General features: G+C 40.1%; 2 protein-coding genes across 5 annotated transcripts; both read left to right on the top strand.

The window, feature by feature from the left end:
• Positions 1-710: 710 nt before the first annotated feature.
• Positions 711-15,947, top strand: c9h5orf22 (chromosome 9 C5orf22 homolog). Of its 3 annotated transcripts, none has more exons than XM_031291040.2 (11): positions 711-978; positions 3,457-3,602; positions 4,101-4,250; positions 5,282-5,415; positions 7,016-7,305; positions 9,222-9,284; positions 9,451-9,572; positions 10,055-10,121; positions 12,106-12,245; positions 14,843-15,028; positions 15,105-15,947. In XM_031291040.2, exons 1-10 carry the CDS (start codon positions 910-912, stop codon positions 14,997-14,999), a joined length of 1,338 nt encoding a protein of 445 aa, XP_031146900.1. In that variant the 5' UTR covers positions 711-909; the 3' UTR covers positions 15,000-15,028; positions 15,105-15,947. The 3 variants fall into 3 exon arrangements, with proteins under 3 accessions (XP_031146900.1, XP_035861157.1, XP_031146901.1); XM_036005264.1 differs by having other exon boundaries at positions 14,843-15,026; positions 15,115-15,947; XM_031291041.2 differs by having other exon boundaries at positions 14,843-14,998; positions 15,091-15,947.
• On the top strand, positions 15,014-27,912 carry LOC116043987. 2 transcript variants are annotated; one of them, XM_036005265.1, is made up of 8 exons: positions 15,014-15,037; positions 17,825-17,954; positions 20,782-20,926; positions 21,783-21,878; positions 22,704-22,848; positions 23,983-24,128; positions 25,345-25,484; positions 27,114-27,912. In XM_036005265.1, exons 2-8 carry the CDS (start codon positions 17,855-17,857, stop codon positions 27,260-27,262), a joined length of 921 nt encoding a protein of 306 aa, XP_035861158.1. In that variant the 5' UTR covers positions 15,014-15,037; positions 17,825-17,854; the 3' UTR covers positions 27,263-27,912. The 2 variants fall into 2 exon arrangements, with proteins under 2 accessions (XP_035861158.1, XP_031146904.1); XM_031291044.2 differs by lacking the exon at positions 15,014-15,037 and having other exon boundaries at positions 17,776-17,954.
• Positions 27,913-27,967: the final 55 nt, after the last annotated feature.

Consider the following 27,967-nt stretch of genomic DNA (forward strand, 5'->3'; position numbering starts at 1 on the left):
GTCCGTGTTGCCCAGCGACAGCCCCAAAACATCACTGCTCTAGAGGAGATCTGCATGGAGGAATGGGCCAAAATACCAGAAACAGTGTGTAAAAACTTAAAGACTTACAGAAAACGTTTGACCTGTCATTGCCAACAAAGGGTATATAACAAGTATTGAGATGAACTTTTGTTATTGACCAAATACTTATTTCCCACCATAATTTGCAAATAAATTCATTAAAAAATCCTACAATGTGTTTTTCTGAATTTATTTATTTTTATTTTTTTCTCTTTGTGTCATAGTTGAAGTGTACCTATGATGAAAATTACAGGCCTCATCTTTTTAAGTGGGAGAACTTGCACAATTGGTGGCTGACTAAATACTTTTTTGCCCCACTATATCTATCTATATCGAGACATTTTACTTCTGAATATTACATTGCTAAGCTGTAGTGGCTTTATATACAGGCAATACTATTGGGGATAAATATGTACAAGGAATATGCTAAGGTGCATTGGAATGATAACATCAGTGCACTGTTATAAATACAAAGCTTGCAGTTGAAATGGAACTGAGGGTATGCAGTGCAGATGACAGTCAATGCATTAAAAATTGTATTTTATTTTTTTCTAACAATTTAGAACCATAGTTTAGAACCGAACACTAGGAACCTTTTGTTTTTATCCTGACTCTTGTTTCTACCCGGACATAAAAACAATGCTTGGTGTAATTTCCGGTGTGTGCCAAGCCATGCCAGCCTTGGCTTCAGCTGGTTCTGCTATCAAACAATTTGTTACGAGACTTGATTAAGCGATGTGCTTTAGAGGGGAGTGTGACAACGTGACGTCAATTATCTCAAGTAGAGAGTAATAATAACGTTAACGTTACTTTCACGGACGGAGTAAACGTACGTTGTTGTCTGTTACAATGAGCTCCGTGCCGCTGAAGAGGTTCTACAAGGAGCTGCCGGTGTGCATAGTGGATGACCACCACGACGTAAGCCTGGCCTTCTATATATATATATATATATATATATATATATATATATACAGCTGAAATATACAACTGTAAAATTGCGTTGTCCTTCGAGACTTCCACTTGGGATCAACAAAATGACTCCATGTATGTTTATATATCGAGCTTGCTATCATAGATATCTATGGCTAGCTATAGTTGATTAACGTTAGCGTTAATATTCCCTAGTTTATTTCTGACTGGGAAACACAGCTTGCTGTTGGCTTTTAAGCTTGGAGAGGACGTGTTCTCGTGTAACTATACTGATTATTATTATTATCACTAACTGCTCATTAGTATTATATGTACCTTCTAGGGCTGGGCGATGGGGAGAAAATCAGATATCACGATATTCTTGACCAAATACCTCGATATCGATATTGCTGCGATATTCTAGGGTTGACAATTGGTGCTTTAACAAAATATCTTCACACTTAGATTTGAGATAAATAATCATCAGTAATGTGGACATCATGTCTAAGTGGATAAAGGCAAATAATAGAAAAGCTAGAACAGTCTAGTAAGTTGAGAAAAGCACATCACCAAATGGCTAGTGCATGTTCAAATTTAACCAGCTACTCAAAAGATTACCATTGTTTTTTGGCTGGTGAGTGAAGCAAATCTACCAGCCAATTGCATATTTTACCAGCATTTGGCTGGTAAATGGTACTAATTTTGAACCCTGGTCATATCACGATATTACGATATCCAAAATTTAAGACGATATCTAGTCTCATATCACTATAGCGATATATCGCCCAGCCCTACTGGGCAATATATCAATATGACATATATCTAATATGATATCAACATCAATATATGAGCCTAGGTATCGCCTTAAATTTTGGATATTGTAATATCGTGATATGACCCAAGTCTTTTCCTGGTTTTAAAGGCTGCATTACAGTAAAGTGATGTACTTTTCTGAACTTACCAGACTGTTGTAGCTGTTCTATTATTTGCCTTTTCCCACTTAATCATTGTATCCACATTATTGGTGATTATTTATCAAAACCCATTGTGTTAATATTTTGTGAAAACACTACACACTACAATATCGCCACAATATCGACATTGACGTATTTTGTCAAGAATCGTGATATTTGATTTTTGCCATATCGCCCAGCTCTAGTACCTACTATTATGTTTTTATAGTAACCGTTTTAATTGGAGTTAATTTTTAAATTATTGACATTTGCTTTTTTCCCCAAAACTGTGTTTTCTGTCTGTTTTACATCTGTATTGGCAGCTTTCATAGCGATAGATTTCATTTGTCAGTGTTGTTGTCACATTAACCCTGCCGCTCACCCTTTAGCCAATCACCAGCCACATAGCAATCTCTGCAGTTACTGTACCAAAGATAGACTGCGAGGCTGGTCAGATATCAGCCTTCTAAAACTGTCTGTCATTAGTTATTCTGGTTCCTTTTAGAAAAACAGATGTTACCATCCAGAATTTTGCAAATCACAGGCAGGTTTGGAATTGTCAGTGGCCATGATGAGCCCTTCATAATTTTAATAGGGTTCATATTGTGTATCTGTAATTGTCATTCTGTTCCAAAAAAAAATATTACCAATCTTTAACTGTGGGCCAGATTTGTCCTTCAGCTGTTGGGATTGTTAAATGAGGTGGAAAGCAGCCTGAACCAAATCTGAGCCCAGAATTATTTCAGCAATCAAACTGTCAAACTGCTTTGACAAAGTTGTATATTTTGTACATTTTGTATATTTGACTGTAACTGTTGTTCTAATAGTGTAAGTGGCAATCACTGCTGCATCAAGAGTTACCAACATGGCATAACTTTGGGTGTTGCGTGTAAATGATTCCTATTGATTCTGCACACAGGGCTTCCGCGGGGTCTTAAAAAGTCTAAAAAAGGCTAAAATGTTAGGCCTTAAACAGTCTTAAATTCACTGAAGTATTGTGTTCTAGGTCTTAATTTTCCTACGTCCGTGTAACGCCGCTAATGCTCACTGAAATGTTTTTTTTATTCTGTTGCGTCGTAGTTCTTACTTTTGCATGTCCAAATATAATTTGCTGTATATTTACCGATTATTATTTCTCTGTCGCTTTTATTAAATTTGAATTTGAACTTTGCAAGTACTTTTGCGACTCTGCATTTCGTTGTTCTCTTATGTCGTGATATACAGTAGGTCTAAAATTTCATTCATAAAGGTCTTAAAAAGTCTGAAATTTGACTTGTTGAAATCTGCAGAGACCCTGTGCACAGGTGCCATTATGTCTGTCTGATGTGTCAGTTAACAGTACAATGTAATGTGTGCTCTTTTTTGACGAAAGAGCTAATGAATCACATGTAAAGTGTCTTAGGATATTTTCTATGATAGATTCTGAGCTTCCAATAAACGGCAACCAAAGAACTTAGATATAATACCAGTTTTCTCAGCACACATCAATGAGTCCAAGATCTTAAAACTGCTTATTTTACTGTATCTTTACTAGGTGGTGGGTCATATTTATCGGGCCATTGCATCAAGACACCTTCCACTGAAGGACATAAAGATGGTCCATTTAGACTCCCATCCTGATCTGCTCATCCCCGTCAACATGTCCGCTGACACAGTCTTTGATAAGGAGAAACTATTAAGGTTTGTGCGGCGATGGGAGTGCCACTTAATTTGCTCATGTAGTAGCCATTTACAGGTAATGGATGGATATTAGGGCTGCACAATATATGTTTTTTTTTTAACGTCATCGTGATATCAACTGGCGCGATATACACATCGCAAAAGGCTGCAACATATCGCGAAAGACAGATAATTTTGTTGTTGGTTGAAAGAAAATATCACTCATTCTTTTTTATTGCGGTGCCTTTTATATTCAATTCAATGTTCAATAAAAGAATGACATTTTTTCCTGTCGTTTGTTTAAAATTCAACATTCAACAAGCAACTTGTACTTTAGCAGAACTGAGTACACTTTAATATCTGTTTATTTATCGCAAGTAATATTGTTATCGCGATATTCAACCACATTATTGCATATTTTCCTCATATCGTGCAGCCCTAATGGATATTCTTAAAAGTCAGACTGTTACATTGTGTTGGACTCCACCAATCACTGTAGGGTTGTTGTTTGTTTTTCAGTGAGTTGAGTATAGAAAACTGGATAATGCCCATGGTCTATGCTGGCCATGTGTCATGTGTGGCGTGGCTGCATCCGTACTGGGCCCAGCAGATCAGAGAGGGAGAACACAGGATGGCTGTAGGAAGAGACTCGTCCACCACCACCATTAGGTAAGCTATAGATAGGATTGGGCATCAAGAACCGGTTCCAACTGGGAATCGTTTCAAAAATTACGTTCGGGAAGCGGATAATTTGGGAAAATTTGGTTTTGAATTTTGGTTTGAATCATCGGTTCCAAATTTAACATGCGCAAGTCTTGGTTTCCATAGCGGCCACCGTATTTCCAGGCCTGTTGTGTTGCAGCCATGGAGCACAGTAAGCTGCACTCTACTATAGTGTGGCTTTACTTTACGTTGAAAAAGCCCGGTAAAACTGTAAATCATCATTGAATCAAAATAAAATCTTCCTCTTATCTGTGAAATAAGAATGTGAGTGACCCGTTTCAACTCCACCCCTCAAAGAATCGGAATCGAGAATCGCTAAGAACCGGAATCAGAAGGAAGAATTGGAATTGGACTAGATACAGAGCTCTGCACGGACCAAAAACGCCAAACTCTAAGTGATGGCCCAATTTTATTTTTTAAAATTGACGATAAAGCAGGGAATGCGTTTAGGCGTGGCTACACGCCGACCTGTCAATCATGACAAAGGCTTAGCAATGCTAACCATGGCCCTGTGTACATTAAATTAGCCGTGAACTTTTTTGGGGGGGTGTTTTCGTATCAAACTCTTACTGTGTGATTTCGGTTCATGTAGGTTAATAGGAACATTTTGGGTGCCTACAAATGTCATGTTCCATGTTTTAATAGCACCTTGCCAACCAAAGCTAGCTAGTGCTAGCTGGTGACTTACGGTAATAAATGCTATGTGAAAGCTTAGCCTCTTCTCAGGACTGTTTAGGTTTGTACAAACTGGGCTTGACTGACTCGTACGTTTCCCCACTTGTACATTTGCACCTTTAGGGCAAGACAACTTACCCTGTTATCTTTCTGGTACATAAGAGTTTTGTGACTTTATGTAGCTCCAGCACAGCTCTTTCCCCTCATTTGTTTTCCTTTTTCTTTTCTCTTTGGTTTGTCCATAAACTCCACTTCCTCTCACCCTCTCTCCTCTTCCCTCTGTTTCCCTCCCCTCTGCGCAGGGTGACCAGTACAGACAACTACTTCCTCAGCGATGGTCTGTACGTGTCGGAGAAGCAGCTAGAGAACTCTAAACCTCTCTGGCTGAATGTGGTCAAAGTCAATCCTGTTAAACCAAGTCCCGGGTCACCTCCAGGTGTGTTCTTAAGCCACTGAGGGCAGGTGGGAAGGAGACAGCGAGTCTCTAGTACAGTTAGCGACACTAGTAGTTGGATTACTTTGATATCCAACCGGAAATATTTTGTTGCCTCCAGATGTTTTCAGCACCGGGGGGGAAAGGGGTTTGTTGTACTCCAGGTCGCTTGGAGACGTTCTGGGCATTGACACAAAAAAAACAAAACATAGACCTTATATTTCACAATTACTGTTTTCCATCGGCGTTTCCAACCGCACTTGAAGGCAGCTTCATTTCACGGCGAAAGAAAAAGAGACGAGCGAGACAGAGCGAGTGCTTTGTTGTTGCAGGAAACTTTCAGCTGTTACACAAACTCCCGGGCGGTTCAGTGCTTGTTTCCTTTTTTTACCCTTCATAATGTTTTAAAGCGTTCTTGTGGCAGCACTAAAGGCAGTTATGTTTCCTGTTTCCTGTACGGGATTCTCACACCGCCTCAAACCACTCTGACAAGTCTGATCTCCGTTACACGATTGGCCACCACAGCGTGATGTGGGGTGGCGTTTCTCCAAACATTGAGTCAGTCAACGTTTTGCCGCAGGCACGCTGCGTTTTTTGGAGTGGTCCCCCTGTGTTAGTCCTGCTTTGCCAGACCCTCCTCCACAGCGCACTGAAGGAGTGTCTGGCTACTCCACACAGCATTTAGGGATGGGAGGAAAACATGCTCTGGTTTAATGGCGTTTCTTTAAACCAATCGGAATCGTCATGGGCGGTGCTAAACTCCGCTCAGAGCCGCTGTAAAATAGTCGCGCGAGAGAAAACTCCGATTGGACAGATAGTCTAGCTAGCTGTCTGGATTTACCCTGCAGAGATCTGAGGAGCAGTCAACCATAGTCCTCAGAAACCCACCGGAGTTTAGAATTCCAACGCAAAGAAAGCGGAAGGAAACGGGAAATACATGCATCCGGCGGAATTTCCTGCAGCACCGGAGCGATCCCGGAAGTGGAACGCGAAGGAGACAGTAGGCCTGGGCGATGGGGAGAAAATCAGATATCACGATATTCTTGACCAAATACCTCGATATCTATATTGCGGCGATATTCTAGGGTTGACAACTGGTGCTTTAACAAAATATCTTCACATTTAGATTTTAGATAAATAACCATCAGTAATGTGGACATAATGTCTAAGTGGGGAAAAGGCAAATAATAGAACAGCTAGAACAGTCTGGTAAGTTCAGAAAAGTACATCACTTCACTGTAATGCAGCCTTTAAAACCAGGAAAAGACTTGGGTCATATCACGATATTACGATTTCCAAAATCTAAGATGATATCTAGTCTCATATCATGGTATCAATATAATATCGATATATTGCCCAGCCCTAGGATATAGACTACCCCTGCGGCAACCCCCGCTGCAGCCTTAACGCACTACCCCCATTCAAAATGGATGGAAAGGCCTGAGTTTTTGCCGGACTTTCGGACGGTCGACGCAGGCAGTCTGAACGCGGCCTTCCTTCGGTGGGGGGTTGTTTTAATTTTGGATTTTATTCTGGATTATAAACTCCATTCTCTAATGGTGTGCGAGAGTGTTTTAACATTCTTTTCTGTGTAACATTTCAGAAAAGAAAAGTGAAGAGGACGCTGCGAGATGGTTTGCCAAGAGACCCCGTACAGAGTGCAGTAAAGCTGGGGAGGCCAGCTGCTCCGAGGCCCCCTTCAGGTGCACCGACACGCTGCAACCAGCAGAGGGCAGCACTGGGACGAGTTTGGGTGGCGACGATGATGAAGGATCCACCAGTTATGTTGTAAAGAATATAACTGCGTTTCTAAGTGAGACCGAGCCATACATCTTGGACATTGATTTGGATTTCTTTTCATGTAAGAATCCCTTCAAGGAATTATACACACAGGTATTTCCTGCTTCTACACCTCATGTTTTAGTTCCGTAGCAGCTGTGATTGCTTTCAAACCTTTCTTTAAGTTACCCTAATCATGTTTTTAATCAACAACCAGTCAACATCTACAAATTAAAGGTACACTGTGTAGTGTTTTAAGTATTTTATTAGTTAAAATCAATGTCTTCATTCATAAATATGTCCTCATTGGTGTAAAATGACCTCTGCCAATGATCTGACTTATCCTCGTAAGCGAAGAATTTCTTATCTGTATTTACGTTGGACGGGCAAGTCCAAGGAGGCTTCCATGTCGTTCCACCATTTTGAAAAACTATAATCACTGAGAGGGACATAAAGCACTAGCCTACCTGTCTAGCTAATCCACAACGCGTTTACGTTCAGAGCCAGCGTCACGGGACTGAGACCAGCTGAAACGGAGAAGGAGATCAGTGAGACGCGCTTGTCACTACCCCGGCAAATTTGAAAGCCTGCACTGCACTTTAGTTCATAATGGAGGATCAGACTTATGCCGAGCCACAGGAGACAGAATCCTCGTCGCCAAAAAAGCAAAAATTGGAAGACATGTTGTCATAGCTTCTTGGTACATAACAGCTACCGTAGTTGCAACACGCATTTGAAAAAGCGAGGCGCTAGAGAGCACTATTCGTTTGAATGCAAAATACAATTTCACCGCAACAAATTCCTACACAGTGTACCTTTTTAAGAGAATTTTGACTGCTACCTTATTTCTATACTTATTATTTTGAGCATTATCCTTACCACTTTCTAGCAGTCTAAGAGTTTTGGAACTATCCCTGGCTTCGACAGGAAATGCATCATATCCAGAAAGTAGTTTTTTTGTTTTTTCAACGTAAATCACTTGCATACATTACGTACATAATATGAAACCAAACCAGCACTAAACCAAAGTACAATTCAAAAGCAAACCCATATTACCCGTGCACGCCTCATACAAAATCATATTTGCAGTTTCCCACTTTTCACTAGCTTTCCACTTTTCCTCTCTTAAAGTCCGAGCATTTGTCAGACACCGAAGTTTACGTCGTAGCCTCCCGATGATGAATATCTAAGAATGCTTTTAATACAAGTTAATGAGCGCAACATTATGCCAAAGTTTAAGTTTTTACACACCTGTTTATCCCACGCCGCCTTCACACTGGCACTTGAAATCAGCTCCGTCATACGCAATGCGCCCCCAGTGGACGTGGTACTACACCGTTGAAAAACGTCGGAAGCGAGTAGGAGAAAAAAATGGCAGAGAGACTAACGACTCATTCTGTCAGTGTCCGAATGTCCAATTCTCTATGACCTCTCATCTGAGGGCTATAGAGATATAAACAGAAAGGCTGCTGCGTGGAGAAAAGTTGCCCAAGACGTTGATATGTCAGGTCGGTTAAATGTGATATAGCGGTATAATGTTAATAGTTCCATGTCTGTTGCTAACCAACTTAGCCATAGCAGGTATCCTATGCATTGTTTCTGCACGAATTCAGATTAGTTTACCAGTACCATAGCAACGCTAACTTCCGCTCGGATTGTCAGATAAGAACCGTCCGTTGCCTGTCGTGCGAGTTCAACTTTTTTAACGCATCCGGATGACATGAACAGACACGATTTTCTTTCGCACCGCACTCGTTCGCATCGGTTCAGACACATTCGCATGCGGTCTGCGAATCTCCATAGGACAAGAATGACTTCTGGTCGTTTCGCCGCCATATCTACTGTGCCAATGTGAAGGCAGCGTTAGACCAGTTATAGCCTGAAGTCCAACAAATGTGCGAAAAACTATGTCCATGTATATAGGACATTTCATTTCATTTCATTTGTAAAAAAGTAAAAAATGTAGTAAAAAATGCTAAACATGTTTCCTTGAATTGACCTCTGTTCTGTTGTTGTCTGGCTGTGTCAAGGAAGAGTACACCATCCTTAAGGAGCTCTACAACTTCAGAGGACCCAGGCCTGATGCTGCTGAGGTCAGACTTTTTGTTTTACAAATGGGTTTCAACCAAAGATTACACAACCGACAATCCACCCTCTTACCTTATACTTAACAGATATTTCAATAACAAAAAGTCTCTACATTTGACTGTTAAAGCATGAGGCTAGAGAAAATAATTAATTATTTGTGTGCGTGTCCAGGAGGAGCTTGATGAGTGTGTGGATTTCCGTGTACATCAGTTAGAAGACCTGGAAGCAGCATTCGCTGATCTGCTAGAGGACGATGGGGAAGAGACGGTTACACGCTGGGCCAGCAACCCTGGGTAACGTTTCTCTGGGTTCATTTCACCCGAAATGTATAGAGAACTAAACCCCGTGCTTCCTTAGCATTGAAGTTAATGTACCTTTTTAAAGGGGCACTCTCTTTTCCTAGTAAATGTCAAAATGTCGGCTGTGAAAAAGGCCCATGGTAATAATTTAATGTTAAGTGTAAAACCTATCCAGCTGATTAGTTGAGTTTAGTTGAGTTGATTTTTTTTATTTGACAGGGGCGGTGTGCCACAACATATCATATATCTATAAGGTGCAGAGCCTTGCATTGTGTGACTGTAGACTGTAGAAACTCCATGCCATGGACATTAGTTTTCTGTCCATTGTTAGCAAAGATGCTCACAAGTCTCTGAGCTAGAGTCCAAGTCAATGGCCAACGCTGAGTAAAAACATGTTGGCTAACCTAAACTCGAGTCCCCATCTCTGAATCAGCTAGAGTGTATTATCTTACTTTGTTTCCTCCATGTGTTTTCAGCATGGCTTCGTTAGCCCAACTGGTTTCCAGTTTGAAGTCAAGGAATCTGTGCCCGGACTATGAAATGGTAAGAATGTCTGTACTGTAACTTAGATCTGTAATCAGGCCTTAAAAGTTAGGCCCGACAAGGCCCGAGCCCGACAGAATTCGGCCCGAGCCCGACAAGTACATTTTGATTGACAGCTTTTTAAAAGCCCGAACCCGTTTACAGCCCGACATTATTCAAATGTGCGCACGCACACAGCTCTTTTGCCTTTTGTCAAGAATGAGCCATTTATACATTGTTTAACATCATTTATTCATGACTAATGGAGGCTATAGGCCACTTGGAAGTTGGAACAAAGAAATAAAATAAGTCCTCCAGAGCCCAGCCTCCGTTTCACCTCCTCAGAATCCATTTTCGAGCTAATCGAAACGCATCACCTGACCGCTCATTTACCGTGCAACCCGGAACGCGAGCCCGGCCCGAGCCTGTGTAAAATGATAGAAATTATGACCAAACCCAGAGATCTTCAGTTCTACTGTAACTGCCAACCCCAGCTACAATATACTACTATATGTTAGGGCTGCACGATTATGGCCAAAATAACAAGAAGAAGATTATTCACCACGATTATTCTTTGATTTTAGGGTTAATTTTCGCTTCCATGGCTCCATTTTGGGGCCTCTTCTGTTTAACATCTACATGTTTCCACTGGCTCAGATTATGGAAAACAACAAAATAAGTTACCATAGTTAATGCAGACAGACAAATTTACATAACCTTATCGCCTGGGGACTATAGTCCAATACAAAAACTGACTAAGTGCATTGAACAAATTAACGACTGGATGTGCCAGAACTTTCTTAAATTAAATGAAGAAAAAACTGAGTGGGTTGTTTTTGGAGCAAAAGAGGAACGATTGAAAGTCAGCACTCGGCTTTAAACAATGTTAAAAACAACAGACAAAGCCAGAAATCTTGGTGTAGTCATGGACTCAGATCTGAATTTCAACAGCCACATTAAGACAATTACAAAGTCAGCCTATTATCACCTTAAGAATATATCAAGGGTTAAAGGACTTATGTCTCAGCAGGATTTGGAAAAACTTGTCCATGCTTTTATCTTCAGTAGACTAGACTACTGTAACGGTGTCTTTACAGGTCTCCCTAAAAAATCAATCAGACAGTTGCTGCTGCTCGAGTCCTCACTTAGACCAAGAGAGTGAATCACATCACTCCAGTTCTGAAGTCTTTACACTGGCTTCCTGTGCCTCAAAGAATTGATTTAAAAAATACTTGGTTTATAAATTACTAAACGGTTTAGGGCCAAAATACATTTCTGATCTGCTAGTAAACTATGAACCACCCAGACCTCTCAGGTCGTCTGGGACAGGTCTGCTTTCTGTCCCCAGAGTCAGAACTAAAAAGGGGGAAGCAGCGTTCAGTTTTTATGCTCCACATATCTGGAACAAACTCCCAGAAAACTGCAGGTCTGCCGCAACTCTGTTCTTTTAAATCAAGGCTGAAGACCTTTCTTTTTGATGCTGCCTTTCTTTAATTCCTTGTAGTGCACTGTGAATTTTATTCTCATATTTTATCTGTTTGTAATTTTGTATTCATTTTTAAATTCTCTTTAATGTTTTCTGTAAAGCACTTTGAATTCCCCTGTTGCTGAAATGTGCTATACAAATAAAGCTGCCTTGCCTTGCCTAAAGGTTGCAACACTGGGATGAACACTCCAAATGATAGTTGAACATTCAACTTTCTGTGAAACTCTTGAAACATTCAGAAATGATTTGTAGAGCAGTGCCTTTCGCAGTAAAGGCACACATAACTCAAATGAAATGGCAGATTTTAAATGTTCATTCAAGTGCATTGTTTTATTCACACTCATAATGTTTATCTGATCTCGTGCTTCTCTCTTCTTTCATGTTTTGCAATCTCCCCTCACGTTGACGCTTGTTGATTTGGTCCTACTTTCCTACACTCTCCCTCCCTTTGCTTCAACCCTCCTGCTCTCTCCCTGTGTTCTCTCTCTCTCTCTCTCTCTCTCTCTCTCTCTCTCTCAGGTCCATCAGGCGGGGTTAACCTGCGACACCGTGGAGCTGCCTCACCACATCAGCACCGACGAGGAGATCGACAGACTCATCTCGGCGGTACAGCTGTGTCTGAAGGCTCTGCCCAAACCTACACTGGTTACTATGTCCAGGTACATAATACGGCCACACAGAGTCAAAGACATACAGACGTAAGAGTCGGAATTCAGGCCTATCTTGTAAAAGGTATAGCAGTAAAGAATAGGGCCGGGTATCGGCAATGATTTCCCGATTAAATTCTGATTCACAAGGTCCAGATTCGATCCCAATTAGGTTAGGGATATTTCAGAAAAGAATAGTCTTGATTGTCATTGTACAACGTAATCGGTAGTGGTGTAGTCTAATGTATTGTAGTTGGTATACTGTACTGTGTGTGTGTACAGTGTGTGTGTGTGTATATATATATATATATATATATATATATATATTATATATTATATATTTTATATATATATATATATATATTATATACTCTTGAACAAAATCTTAAGACCGGGGGAAACATTGCAAGTTTTCCGCATTTCGCGCTAGTGGATCATAACCGGGTTGTAAGTACTGCTTCAAAATGCCAAAAGAAGAAACAGAAGCAAGAGACAAAAAATAGAGAGTAGGCAATTTATTGAAAACTGAATTTAAACTTAAACAGGCTGTTCATCAGCTGATCAAAAGTTTAAGACCATAGGCATATAAAGGTAAAATCTGCACAAAAATATGGCTTTCGTGTCATTGTTCTTCAGGCAGTCACACTGTCATGATCTCCTGATGGCAAAGGCAAAAAGGCTTTCTCTCTTTGAACGTGGCAGGATTGTTGAGCTGCACAAGCAAGGCCTCTCGCAACGCGCCATTTTACATTTCTTAAAAGATCCTGAGAGTTATGGGACAAAAAAGTCAAGTGGTAGACCGGCACTGAGCCGCAGGATCCGACGGGTTGTCCGTGAAGACAGGTCGATCCTCGACCCAAATTAAGGCCCTTACTGGTGCTGACTGTAGCCCAATAACCATAAGACGTCATCTGCGAGAGAAGGGCTTCAAGAACAAAAAACGTCTTCAAAGGCCACGTCTCCTCCCACGCCACAAACTTGCCCGTTTGGAATTTGCAAGGGAGCACCAAACATGGGACATTGAAAGGTGGAAGAAAGTTTTATTCTCTGACGAGAAAAAATGTAACCTGGACGGTCCTGATGGCTTTCAACGTTACTGGAGAAGGAGATCCCACCGGAGATGTTTTCTACGCGGCACAGTGGAGGAGGCTCCATCATGATTTGGGGTGCTTTTTCCTTCAATGGGAAAATGGAGCTTCAGGTTGTCCAGGGGCGTCAAACGGCGACTGGCTGTGTGGACATGTTGCAGCGGGCATCCCTCTTGACTGAGAGCCCCCGTCTGTGCGGTAATGACTGGGTCTTTCAACAGGACAACGCTGCAATTCACACCGCCCGCCTGACGAAGGACTTCTTCCAGGAGAATAGCGTTGCTCTTTTGGACCACCCTGCGTGTTCCCCTGATCTTAATCCCATTGAGAACATTTGGGGATGGATGGCAAGGGAAGTTTACAAAAACGGACGTCAGTTCCAGACCGTGGATGCCCTTCGTGAAGCCATCTTCACCACACGGAGCAACATTCCCAGCATCCTCCTGGGAACAGTTGCATCAAGCATGCCGAAACCAGTGTTTGAAGTGATCAACAAGAACGGTGGGGCTACTCACTACTGAGTCCTTTTTTGACACTTTTAGTTCTGTTGTGGGTTTATTTTTGGGCTATGGTCTTAAACTTTTGATCAGCTGATGAACAGCCTGTTTAAGTTTAAATGCAGTTTTCAATAAATTGCCTACTCTCTATTTTTTGTCTCTTGCTTCTGTTTCTTCTTTTGGCATTTTGAAGCAGTACTTACAACCCGGTTATGATCCACTAGCGCGAAATGCGGAAAACTTGCAATGTTTCCCCCGGTCTTAAGAGTGTGTGTGTGTGTGTGTGTGTGTGTGTGTATATATATATATATATATATATATATATATGCCAGAATCTGCCTTTTGGGGGGGGGCATATCATAGTGGGGTTTAGTGGGGTGAGGTTTTGAGCATCGACTGAATTTCCTGTATTCGGATAACTTTTATGCATCAATTTACAGTGGAAATACCTTTATTTAGCCTATGTGAAGAAGAAAAAAAAAACAGATGACGATTCAAAATAAATCAAAAATGTAATAGAAAGTATGTTGTTGTGGGTCATTGGGCATTTTTAAGTGGGTATATGGAAATCCTGGAGCTTTCTTTACCTGCATATCACGTAGACTACACCACGGGTAATAGGATGCAGTCCTATCGGTGCAAAACATCAACAAAAGTGCAAAACAGGTGAATAAACAAATATAAAAGAGCCTCCGAAAGTCACAATAAACATATAAAAAGAAAAAAGTTACAAAACCAATTTTGCTTGGATATAAAAGAACTTGTGCTGTAAATTGTACGAGCAAGAAGCAACCCTCCAATATTTAATGTTTACATTAAGAATTGACGCCCAATGTCTAAAGTGCTTTTTACTTATGCTATACATCCATGGTGAAAAGGCATATATTAAAAGATCGATTTCAGGATTTTATGAATCGATATCAGATCACTCAAACACAGATCGATTTGAATTGGAGAATCGAATATTCTAACCCAGCCCCGGTGAAGAAAGAATTTAAAGATCGTTGTTGATGTGTGTTTCCAGGTCCAGTCTGGATGAATACTGCCCGGTAGAGCAGGTGGATTCGGTCCAGAGCAGAGTACTGGCGGTACTGGAGAGCCTGTATGGAGCACTGGACTTGCACAAAGACTACGAAAACAGCAGCACAGAGACTCAGGGCTGTCAACCACAGGCCTCCTAACAAACACACACACACACACACACACACACACACACACACACACACACACACACACACACACACACACACACACACACACACACACACACACACACACACACACAAACACACACGTGTCACTTTTGGATTGGATGTACCGTTTGATAAAGACGACCACATCAAAAAAGGACACGTCAGGGGCTTGTTTGTTTCAATGAATTCATGTTATATGTTAACATTAGAAGTAGCCATAGATGTTGTAATACTTGTCAACAAATAACATGTGCAGGCTCAAACCACTGAACGATATTGCAACCCACATATACAGAAAGTACTGTATATGTCCAAGACATTAGGATACCCCCAGCAGACTGGTGAATGAAAGGATTTGGGTTTATTTTTATCCGTTTCTGTAACCTGGCAGTATTGTTTCAGTTCAGTTTTTCTTGAAGGTCTTAGTTTTCATTTAGTTTCCGTTTACTAAAAATAATTCATACTGCTTATTTTCATTTTACAGTAGTTTACTACAATAACCCTGCAGTCACCCCCGCTGGCCTCACCAGCAAAAAAACTCAACTACACCATCTAGTGGATTGACGAAGCAATTGATTGTACTATTTTAGTACCAAAAAAAGTTCAATTCTCCTGCAATTTATCTAATTAAAGATCGATACTCAGCATCTGTGTATCGATACAGTAACGCCACGGAAAATATTGCGATACTATGCTGTATAGATTTTTTTTTTTACCCCACCTGTACACTGAACGTCGTGTAAAATCAGTTATGTGCTCCTTTACTGTTTGTTTTACACCGTTTTGTGAAAAAGTATACAAATCGTAACTATGACTTTTTTGTTCTATTTATTCTACTGTAAGTAAAGCCAACACATAACCATAACCAATGCATTTGAACTACACATGGCCAGAATCTTTTGGTTCTTTTTTTAAAAATAAAGTTTACAAAATACATACTTCCTCAAGCTGTATTTATTCAGATGGATACAGTGGCACTCATAAGTTTATGAACCCATGCTAAAGTTGACTAAAAAGAGGAATCTTTTGGAAATTGATCTTAATACCTTAATTTAAAAAAATGAGGAAAAATCCAACCTTTAAGGACACCAATTTTCTTTGTGAAGGAATAATGTATCATAAATAAATAAATGTTCTTCCTTAAAATACCTAGAGATTGGCATGGGGTACTTTCCATAAGGTTTGCAAATCAAACCAGCTATTAGGTTAACTGAAATAAAACCATGCCAGTCTCTAGGTATGGTGAAGGGTATGTGATGATGTGGGGGTATTTTAATTCCAAAGGCCAAGGGAACTTTATCAGGATGCATAGTATCCTGGATCCATGAAATAACTGTCCTTTAAAAATAAAAATCTGCCTTCCTCTATGGGAATTTAACATAGGGGTGTACTCACTTATGTCCACTGTATTTTAAGGAACAACATTTATTTATTCACGATACATTATTCATTCACAAAGAAAATTTGTGTCCTTAAAGGTTGGATTTTTCGTATTTTTTTTAATTAAGGCATTAAGATCAATTTCCAAAAGATGATTTTTTTTATTCCTCTTTTTAGTCAACTTTAGCATGGGTTCATAAACTTATGAGTGCCACTGTATAGGCCTGCACAAGGGGTAAGCAGCAACCAAGGCCACTTGGGACTTGACACAATGGAACTTTATTACAGAATCTCTTCAATACTGGAAGTAAATATTGTGGCAAAGTAGTTTATCAAGTTATGGTTCCAATGACAGGTCAGTATTGGTAATATACTGACTGAACTTACCGCCTGAACTCTTTGTTTTACAGCTTCTAAACATTAACAATTGACTATTCTGTAAATACATAATCTATAGCCTTCTAACGTGGATATTTTAACACTGAAGTGAATTATCTTTTTAAGCACATGTACTTAGAGAGTATAGTTTGGGTTTGTGGTGGCGCCTGTATTTCCACTATTTTACCTGTAGAGGACGCCATAACACCTCAAATGCACATCTGCCTAAAATTCTCAAAACTCATTTTGACAGTGAAGAAAAAAACCATTTACTGCCTTTAGGTCCAGTCTAAAATGGGTGTAGTCATACATGGAATAAGGTTTTTTTTGTTTTTTTTTTATTATTGTAAAAAAACAAAAAAAAACATTTTGAAATTTTTGAAAATATTTTTTTATTATTGTATTTGTATTTTATTGTATTATTGACAAAAAAACAAACCATACAGAACTCTCGTAGGGGAAAGAGAATATAGACTACATGCGTAGATACGATACAAATGTTGTCAATGTACAAGAAAGAATTACCTAAGCAAAAAAAACAAACAACAAAGAACAAACCAGAAACGAGGGAGCTACTTAAAAATACACAAGTCAAAAGCAGAAAGGCTAGAGAAAATAAAATTAACATTTAGAGCGGCACACAAGGGGAGATTAATCAAATCATAACAAGTCGTTTCCTAGATGTGGCACTACACATTTTTCTTGCAATTTTACTAGATTTGATCTTTTTCAGTGAGGAAAAAAACCCAATTTAAAATCATTTATAAACCATGAACAAAGGAAGGCTTTAGAACATCTCCACTTACTGCAATGAATATGATTATCCATAAGGATAATCATATTGACTAAATCTGATTGTTTGGGAAAAGGTTGAAGTCTGAGCACTTATGTTTGTCGTTTACAAATGTCGCCCCGAGGCAGTGGGCGTTCACAAAGCACGGAAAGGCGTCGGTCGGTGAACGTGTTCCTCCGTTTGGTACAGTTAGTTTGGTTCTCGCCACCCTGGCAGTCGGTGATAGTTGACCAGTATAACGCCATAGACCACAACACACACCCGGACGAGACGTAGCAGCAAGCCACCTAACATGAAGGACAACAGTTTGCCCCGAATTGTGGTTATTATCTTGTGCACGGTGGTTTTTATCGCCGTTTTAATTGTTAACGCTTTGGCTGGAGCGGGCAGAGGTAAGTCAAAATAACGCTATTCGGCCTTTTTTTTGTTATTGCGCCAAGTTAACGTTACAGCTAAAGTTTCCTGAATCGTTTTAACACTGGCGCATTCAACGTAACATTGTTTGCAACACGTTACATTTGGCATTTATTACATGTGTCATGACGTGTGTTTCTCATTGTGTTATTCAACTGTGTTTTCACTGGTTATGAAACTATTTTCCCTGGGAGGGAGACTCCCAGACACCAGCTAGTTAATGACGCATCGGTGGAAACTCGTTAACTTGTTGCGTAGCTAACGTTAATTAGCTAGCTAGAGTAATGTAAAATCACGGCAGAAAAAAAACTACTTTTAATTTGCGGTGACGTTTACTCACAGATGGAAACATGCGCGTATGGTCGGTTCACCCAAATTACATAGCTAGGCGTTTTCTTACTTTACTCTCAATGTTGGTGGATCCAACAATTTAGCCAGTTGGGTGTAATGTAATTTATGGTGCTCACAGCAATCATAATGAGAATCCACAGCAACATATCTGGCAACAAAAATACATACAAAACTGTCCCAACAGCAAATTTGCGTTTCCTAGGATGGAGAAGGCATGGACCGCCCTACTAGGCCTCTGATTAGCTACTATTCGTTGTCTTCTTTGGCTGGATTGGTTAGGTTTAGCTGGGGTAAAATTCTCCACAGAATACCAAGCCAATCAGAGGCAGAGTAAAGCAGAGTAGGGCGGGACATGCCTTCGTCATCCTAGGAAAACGCAAATTCATCTACTGGTGCTCCTGGAGGTGGGAAAGTTATTTAAAAAAAAAAAAGAAGAAATGACTTACATCCATGGGTAGGGTGTGGCATAAACATCCAATTTTAGGATGGGTTTTTCTTTTTTTTATATAATGAGCAACAGATGCGTCATCAGACATATTAGAAAATATCTATAATACTAGGAAGATAGTACCGTGTGGAATTATTTTCTTATTATCATTTTTACGGCGGCATGGCTCGCTCCTTTTAGATTCTGTATCACTAACGCATTTAAGTAATACGTCTGAAAATATTACACATATCAGAATCAGAAAGGGATTAATTTACAAGGAAGAGACACTGATTGTTGGTGCATACATAAACTATAAACAATAAATGCAGAAACAAATACATAACTCCAACAAAGGTTTTTATGTTTCAAGATTTTTGGACTTTGAAAACAAATGTACTTTCTGCCAAACTGACCAAGAAAGTATAATTCAGAAACGTAATCCAACATGCCATATTGGATTACATTTTGGAAAGACTTTTTACTATTATTGAAGCAGGGATCAACAATAAATAAGGGTAAAACTCCACGTCCAACATACATACACCATTTTCATGAGATCAGTCTGCCACGTCGAACAAGTAAATAGAACAACTCAGCTACTTCTGCTTCAGCTAACTTAAATGGGGATTAAATGATTTAATTGTGCAGCTTTTCTAGACTTTTCAAAATGTATCAGACGGGATGGATCCAATTCTTTTTGTCTTTACACATCCAGTACACAGACAGTGCATGGGATACATAACGTTGAGAACATTTTTGCTTCACTCGCCCTACAGACCCTCCCTGGTGGTTTTTAATGGCCTCATGACTAGGCCTGCACGATTCGAGGGAAAATATGAATCACAAATTTTTAGCTATCACGATTCTCTGCCACGATTTTTTTCTCACAAAGTGTAATGTTTATTGCACACATGAACCATGAAAAAAACAAATTGGCAGTACCAAACATAGATTTGTTTTGGCACCTATAGCACATTGTGCATCACCACGAGCCTGTAAACATAGAGGCTTCAATGAAGAGAAGGGAGAGCACTGCAGCGCTTGGGAGCGCTTTAAAACCTATTTTATACAGTCCATGCTTAAAACTCACAGAAGAAAGTAGTAGCTTTAGTGATGCAGTTGGCTCGTAAAATTAAATGAGAATCGAAGTCATAAATATATATATATATATATATTTTTTTTTATCAAAAAAAAAATCAGAATCAGAAAAAGCTTTATTGCCAAGTACGTTTACACACACAAGGAATTTGTCCTGGTGCTGTAGGTGCATGTCACATTAAAGCAACACGCACAGACACACCGAGTCGCCATATGCGGCGCCAAAACAACTCTCTCTTAACTCTCGCAGGGGCACAGCATGACATTAGGAGAGGGGGAAAAAAAAGCAACTCTCAGACTATCCTCATAAAGATAAGAACAGTGTGGGAACATGAAAAAACACCTCAGCACATAAGCACACAAACAGTACATTTGCACTGCTGAACATAACATAACATAAATGTACAGTTGCACATTTTGCAGCGAAGGCATTGGACTGGGGAGAGGGTAGGTTGTGGGAGTTTGGCCTGCTGAGAAACGCACAGCCCGGCAGTCCCACTAGTGTCCCGGTCCGCAGAATGTTGTAGCGAAAACACAGCACGTTGCCATGGTGACACCCTTGAACAGTCCAGAACCGATACGACAATCAGCAGGCAGTGGGGAAGACGGGGGAGGAACCAAGAGCGTCTCGCTTGCAGAGCCCCAACAGGGTGACTGTTTAATTCCATGATTTTTAGGTATTTGTAGAGCCTTGCAGGGAGAGTCTCTAAAAAGTTAACAGCAGACAACACAAGACAAGATAGCAAGCAGGGTAGGCCTGGGAGGGAGAGGGAGAAAAAGCAACCGCCTTCGCTGAGAGCTGGAAAGAGAAGCTCAATCAAAGTTATTTAAAAATTTAATCGTGAACAGGGTGAATCGAGATTGCGATTTTATAACGATTAATCATGCAGGCCTACTCGTGACTGAACGTTTCTGTTGTTTTCCAGGTCCTTTCCATTCCTCTGCAGGTAATGTGTCAGGCCGCTATGAGACAGACATCACTCCAGCTGGCTGGACCTTCTCTATCTGGGGTGTTATCTATACCTGGCTCACCCTGATGGTCCTATACCTCACTACATATGTATTCAGAGGGTAAGCTTGCATCAACACACTGTAGTCATACTAGACATTTACACATGCAGATTTAACCATTCACTGGCTATATTAGCCCAAATGCACAACCCCTCCTTCCCTCCCTCTTTCCCCCAGCATGGACTGAGGTCTGACTTAATACTTGAACAGTGGCTGTAACCCTATTACTTCAAACCTCTAATATTGACTGTTGATTTGTGTCTATCCTCTATAACTGTCTACTTTATTCCCTTATAATGCCCATATTTAATGCTGTCTTTTTTTAAACTTTATCCTTGCACTGCTATAGTTTTTATATTAGTATGTCTACATTATTCTTTTATATTTATAGTCCCTGCCCTGTCACTGCAAGCGTCTCATGCTTATACATCCCTTAGTACATATTCATGTGGATTTCTTATTTAGTATCTTTTGTTTTATTGTCCATATTATTCATGTGGATTTCTTATTTGATCGTCCTGTTTATGATGTATGTGTATTAGAGCTGGGCAATAGATCGATATTATATCGATATCGTGATATGAGACTGGATATCGTCTTAGATTTTGGATATCGTAAGTGTTATGTGTTATCTGTCCCTGGTTTTAATGGCTGGATTACAGTAAAGTGATGTCATTTTTTGAACTTACCAGACTGTTCTAGCTTTTCTATTATTTGCCTTTACCCCACTTAGTTATTATATACAGATTAATGATGATTATTTAGCAAAAATCTCATTGTGTAAATATTTTTTTGTAAGCACCAATTGTCAACCCTACAATCTATCTATCTATCTATCTATCTATCTAATTCATTTGTCTGATAGTCGGAGCAGCATGCAGATGAAACTGCTGTCTCTCTCTCTTCCTGTGAACAGATCCTGGGCTCAGTGTCTGCTGCCCTACTCCTTCTATTTTTGCTGGCTGTCCAACATGGTGATGAACGTGATATGGTTGCTGCTGTGGGATAGAGAGTATGTCTGCTTCTTTTACTGATCACTTTATTCATTTGCACAGAAAAAAACCCAACTTAAACACAACAACGGCAAGGCAAACGAAGTGTAATGTGGACTTGTGGATGAGTGTATTAGACATTACCGTTTAAAAGAGAGTCTGCGGATGTGTGCCAAACGATTTTGCCCATTTTCTACGAATACATAATTTATGTGCTCAATTAGTTTATAAGTCAGTTATAACACAGTGGAATTTGTTTGACTGCATCTGAGAAATGTATGAATCAAGACACTTTTAGGCCACCGCATGTTCCAGTTAACTTTGATGAAGTGAAAACACACAGTGAGAGGGTCAAAGTTTAAGATGAAAACACAGATAGCACCCAAAAACAAGTTCACAGCTATTTTATATGTCCACAGTGTCATGGTTAGCATTGCTATGCCTCTGTCCTGATTGACAGGTCGGTGTGTAGCCACGCCCCTAAAGCATCCCCTGCTTTATCTCTATTTTAAAATAAATGGGATCGTGCTGTATTAAAAAAACTTGTACGTAGCAATTGAGGCATAAACTCATTATGAAAATGTTAACTGAGGTAATAAATCAAGTGAGAAGTCTGGGTCATTTTCTCATAGACTTCTATAGAAACGGACTTCATTTTGCAACCTTAAGTCTTAGAGTAGTCGCTATAAACGCGATGTATAAATTATAAATTAGATGTCGAGGAAGTTGCCAAATACTCGAGGCAGAATCCATTTTATCAGCTATCTCTGAAATGTGCCCTTGTAATGAAACGATTGATCTTGAGATGCTGCTCCTCTCTCTTTTTGTCTTCCTCTGTGTCGCAGGTTGATGCTAGCAGCTCTGGTTGTATTAATCCTGATGGCGATCACCAACTACACTGCTTTGTTCTTCTGTTGCTTTGCCACCGATTACTACGGCCTCTGGTTACAGACGTACCATCGCAAAGACCTGGCCTGTCTCCGAATATTGGTACGTGTTCAAATTAGTTTATTAGGATAAACCCCTTGAGACGTATCATCTCGTTTTGGAGGGGGTCCCAACATATAAATATAATCATAACACAACAAAAGAGAAGTGACAGAAAATAGAAATACAATTATCGAGCCGACAACGTACATACAACATGCATAAGGCCGGCTTCACACTGCCTGCGTGGCGTGAGAGTGGCGTTTCTGTTGCGTGGCGGCTGCGTGGCGTTTTCTATGTCTTTGCACACCAGAAACGTGTCTGACACGGCGTTGCTGCTGCTAGCCTTGTCTGTACACATGTATGTTTCCCATTGATAAAATGAAATGTTAAACATAAATATACACTGATTTGATTACAGCAAAGACAACGTTGGCAGTATTGACGGCAAAATAGGCTACAGAATATCTCGTTCTGTATTGACAGGTGCAATATTAGAAAATCGATAATTATTTATTTTTTTAAATTACATTTATATCTGCATTCATGTCAAAACCTAGAGACTTTCAAACATCAAAATGTCATTTATTAATATGTATTCGTGTCAAAATGACATATAAACATCTTTTCGTATTCTATTTTTGCCTGGAAACGCTTCCAACACGCTTGCGTGTCACGTGAAAAATAGGCGTTGGTCCTATTTCTAGCATGGACGTGTTTTCGGCGCGGCTCTAACCTGTTAACATGGGAGCCGAAATAAAAACGGACACGCCACGCAGCTGACACGATTACGCCACGCAGCCAGTGTGCAGGAGGCCAAAGTTCATCAAAACGTTAAAACCACTAGGTGGCCAAAATGGCCAATAACAAACGGTAGAGTGTGAGTGGATCACTAACTACAGACGGATATAAACATGATATACATATATATAGGAGTGTATATGGACAGATGGTACATTAGTAGAGCTGCAAATAAGTTATTTTCATAGTTGATACATCTTTTATTTTCTCGATTAATCGATTAGTTGTTTGGTCTCCAAAAAGTCCGAAGCTGTCGATCAGTGTGATCAACTGTTAACATTAGTTGGCAGACTGTGTTTGCTCTTTATTCACTATATTGCTGATGAGTCTCAATAGTTAAGGAATGTCCCCTGTGAATGATGTCATCTTTGTGCTCACAAATGTTCATATGTCCAGGTCCAGAACGGTTTGGCTCTCTACACCACGTGGACTTCCATCGCTTCTCTGATCAACTTTTCGTTGGTTCTCCACCTGTGGGGGGTGGACCGGAGCACGGCGGCAACGGCTTCTCTGTGCATCCTGTTTGCCGAGGTGGTTGGATGGTAAGCGTTGATTGGACAAGGTGACGTGATGGGCATTTGAAAAGTAGAAGAGCCATAGATGCGATACTAGCAGATTAGCTTTCTTTTAGTTCTGACAATGTCAATATCATGAATCCATCACTTAAAGGACATATCTGGCGCAAAATGACCCTAGGGGTTAATAACACGTGTACCGAGTCGACCGTTCTCTGGGATATGTTTTCATGCTAATCTAATGTGACCAGTTTTAGTGCTAACCGCTAATTAGCTTATAACGCTAGTCGTCGGGGCACTGGTAAAGTAAAAAGAAATCTCTATTTCTACACCACTAACAAGGCTCAAAATAGCACCACACTTCCACGGTAGCATAATGAGGGTCCCTACATGTAAACAGAAGCATTGAGAACTTTGTAAGTGTACAGACAGTTTATTAAAAAAGATAGTTTAGAAAGACAGTACTGTTCACTATACAGGCAGGCGCCATCTTGGGAAAACAGTCATGACCAGTCGAACGCCGTGCAACGTGCATTGAAACAGTCCTTCCGCGGAGTTTTTTTGTGATTGTTGCGGGCAAAAATCCTTGATTATGCGGCACGTTTTCTTAAAAAATGCGATGGAGTATGCGGGATACTTACGCAATTTTATGCGATGAAATTGCGGGAACTTGCAAAAACTGTGGTTTCATCATGGCTTCATCGCGGGGTTTGCAGCTTTTCGATGATGTTCACGTCGCGTAATTACGTCACTTCATAACGTTCCCATGGTAACAGGGGAAAATGGCTGCTCTTGTGTGAAGTAAACGCAACATTTTTCAACTTTCGGCTAAGACTTTTTTTTTTGCAACGAAAATGCGGGGATTATGAAATCATGCAAGCCCTGCATATTTTGCGCGGAAATCGGCAATTAATGCGGCGAAAGTGCAGCGTATTTGAAAAAATGCGGCCCCCCGCATAAATATGCGGACTTTGGCTGATTATGCATTGAATTATGCGATCGCATAATCGCGTGTTTCTGGAGGGACTGATTGAAAAGTTGAATAAACTTGATACAGTTTATTCAACTTTTACTCAAGACAGCAGCTGCTAAGGGAAGCTTCAGTGCAGAAAGTCTGGTATCGCTATCAACCTTTCATTTTCTTATTCAAGTCATCAGCAACATTACATGGGATAAAATCTATAGAGATATTGCACTCCAATACATTTTCCAGTTGGTTAATGATTGCTTTGTCTGTGTGCAGGTTCGTTCTTGAGAACTGGGTGGTGGACCGTTGGGTGCGTAACATCCTGACAGTGTACCCCGTGGTGATCGTGGCTCTGGTTGGGAACATCTACAAGCATTTTAATCCAGCTCATCCCACTCCAAATTCTGTGTTTATGGGTGAGTGTAACATAAAGGTACCGTCCGCTACCACAGCGGGATCACTACAACTGTGATTTCCCCAGCGACAGCCCTACTTCCCTCTTTATAGCAGAGCCTAAAAAGCTAAATATTTATCTGACATCTGACTTTATCTAACTCTTAGTTGACTGTTGGACGGAACAGTCCAAATCCATACAAACTGTATCAATGGAATTTGCCTACAGTGACGTGTTGCCTTTTTATACTACCTAAAATGATTTCCATTAAAGTTGGAGGTAGGAATAGACTGATACTGTTTTTTCAAGGCTGATATTGATACCAATTATTAGTAGTTAAAGGTCCCATGGCATGAAAATTTCTTTTTTATGAGTTTTTTCAACATTAATATGAGTTCCCCCAGCCTGCCTATGGTCCCCCAGTGGCTAGAAATGGTGATAGGTGTAAACCGAGCCCTGGGTATCCTGCTCTGCCTTTGAGAAAATGAAAGCTCAGATGGGCCGATCTGGAATCTTCCCTTTATGATGTCATAAGGGGAAAGGTTACCTCCCCTTTCTCTGGTTTGCGCACCCAGAGAATTTGGCCCACCCATGAGAGAGAGAGAGACATCATGGCTTTCAAACGACCAAAGTAGCAGTTGGTAGCAAAGCTCATTGTGGGACTGGCTCTAGTGGCTGTAATTCTGCACCAAGGCTGAATGTCGGGAAAGAGACTTCAGATACAGTATTAGGGGACCACTAAGGTCTATATAAAAGAGACTTCAGATACAGTATTAGGGGACCACTAAGGTCTATATAAAAGAGACTTCAGATACAGTATTAGGGGACCACTAAGGTCTATATAAAAGAGACTTCAGATACAGTATTAGGGGACCACTAAGGTCTATATAAAAGAGACTTCAGATACAGTATTAGGGGACCACTAAGGTCTATATAAAAGAGACTTCAGATACAGTATTAGGGGACCACTAAGGTCTATATAAAAGAGACTTCAGATACAGTATTAGGGGACCACTAAGGCCTATATAAAAGAGACTTCAGATACAGTATTAGGGGACCACTAAGGTCTATATAAAAGAGACTTCAGATACAGTATTAGGGGACCACTAAGGTCTATATAAAAGAGACTTCAGATACAGTATTAGGGGACCACTAAGGCCTATATAAAAGAGACTTCAGATACAGTATTAGGGGACACATCCAAAAAGCAGCATGTCATTGGACCTTTAATGAAACCGATATTTACAGTGAAAATGAAAATCTTTAAGTCAAAAATAAGATTTTGGAATGTTACAAACTCCAACACGAAACTTGTTTAAATGCTTTAAGCAATTATTTATTAAATTAGAAACATTCAACATAATACACAGTAAAAGACCAGATAGTGTTGTGGGCGGGACATTAAGTCAGACTCAGTGGTGGGGGAAACCGAAGCAGAGGGACAGACACAGAGCTGGAGCCGAGCCAAATTAGCGCACTTTCGGTTATCGGTTATCAGGCAAATAAAACGCCGATACAGATAATCTGCAAACTGCCAAAAAGTGGACCGATAATCGGTCTATCCCTACTTGGAGGATGACTTAAGTTTTGGTGGCTGACCCAATCACCCACTGTTGCATTTTCTTTTTCTTTTTCTTTTGTGTCCAATCAGTTGTACTGCTGGTGTTAGCATGTGTCCTGCTGGTGTCCCGACTCTTTACCGTCATCTGGAGAAACAAATGGCGGCCTCTCCACTCCCCAGGCTCTGCACGGCTGATGATATCACCCCTTGATGGCAGTAAATTCAAGATCTTTTCTTAAACAACAAGAACTTGTACATTTCCTCCTGTCCTGCTCTCAGGCCACTCTCTTAAATACATTTTCACACAAGCCACTGCAATGCTCCACGAGGTTTCAAACTCATGAAGGTGTTTAACTAGTCATGGATTTGCATAGACAACATGGATAAGAACTGTATTTCTTTAAATAGACTGGCGGGAAAAAGAAAGAAAAGTGTTCAGAGTCTGTAATGGGAAGGCAAGAAAACATCTCTTTTCTCAAACTGCAATTTAGACAATGCAAGACTTTCTTTGAAATATGAAATGACTGCTTACCTCTACTTACCATTAAATATCGCCTATTTGTAAAGCACTTTTTATACAAATGCATGTGTATGCATTTCGTTATCATTCTTTATGTATGTACGTATGGCTATTTTAAGGCAGTTTTATTGTTGCTTTCATTGCTTTCTTTATTTGTGTATCCATTCAGTGACAATAGACTATATACTGTCAATATAATGTATGTTGGCTTTTATACATTATCATTTTAATAAAATACTTAGGAGCTTTTTGCTGCTAATTAAAGCATTCTTTTAAACATCTAATGCGGTCTGATATTTCTGAAGAAATGTATAAAATCAACTGCAAAAACACTATTTGGCTGAAATGTACAGTAAAGATATATCGGTTCATGGAGTGTGTTTATTTATAGAACCGGGAACAGACATGAAGATTACTGAAACAA

This window comes from Sander lucioperca, chromosome 9 (assembly GCF_008315115.2).
Source record: "Sander lucioperca isolate FBNREF2018 chromosome 9, SLUC_FBN_1.2, whole genome shotgun sequence".
NCBI lineage: Eukaryota > Metazoa > Chordata > Actinopteri > Perciformes > Percidae > Sander > Sander lucioperca.

What these genes read in the sequence shown, in the direction of transcription:
- c9h5orf22 (XM_031291040.2), top strand. Translation starts at nt 910, where the DNA reads ATGAGCTCCGTGCCGCTGAAGAGGTTCTACAAGGAGCTGCCGGTGTGC. An exon ending in TAGTGGATGACCACCACGAC is followed by an intron (nt 979 to 3,456) that starts GTAAGCCTGGCC and finishes TATCTTTACTAG; the next exon opens with GTGGTGGGTCATATTTATCG. An exon ending in CGCTGGGCCAGCAACCCTGG is followed by an intron (nt 9,573 to 10,054) that starts GTAACGTTTCTC and finishes ATGTGTTTTCAG; the next exon opens with CATGGCTTCGTTAGCCCAAC.
- LOC116043987 (XM_036005265.1), top strand. Translation starts at nt 17,855, where the DNA reads ATGAAGGACAACAGTTTGCCCCGAATTGTGGTTATTATCTTGTGCACG. An exon ending in TTGCTGCTGTGGGATAGAGA is followed by an intron (nt 21,879 to 22,703) that starts GTATGTCTGCTT and finishes TCTGTGTCGCAG; the next exon opens with GTTGATGCTAGCAGCTCTGG. An exon ending in TCCAAATTCTGTGTTTATGG is followed by an intron (nt 25,485 to 27,113) that starts GTGAGTGTAACA and finishes GTGTCCAATCAG; the next exon opens with TTGTACTGCTGGTGTTAGCA.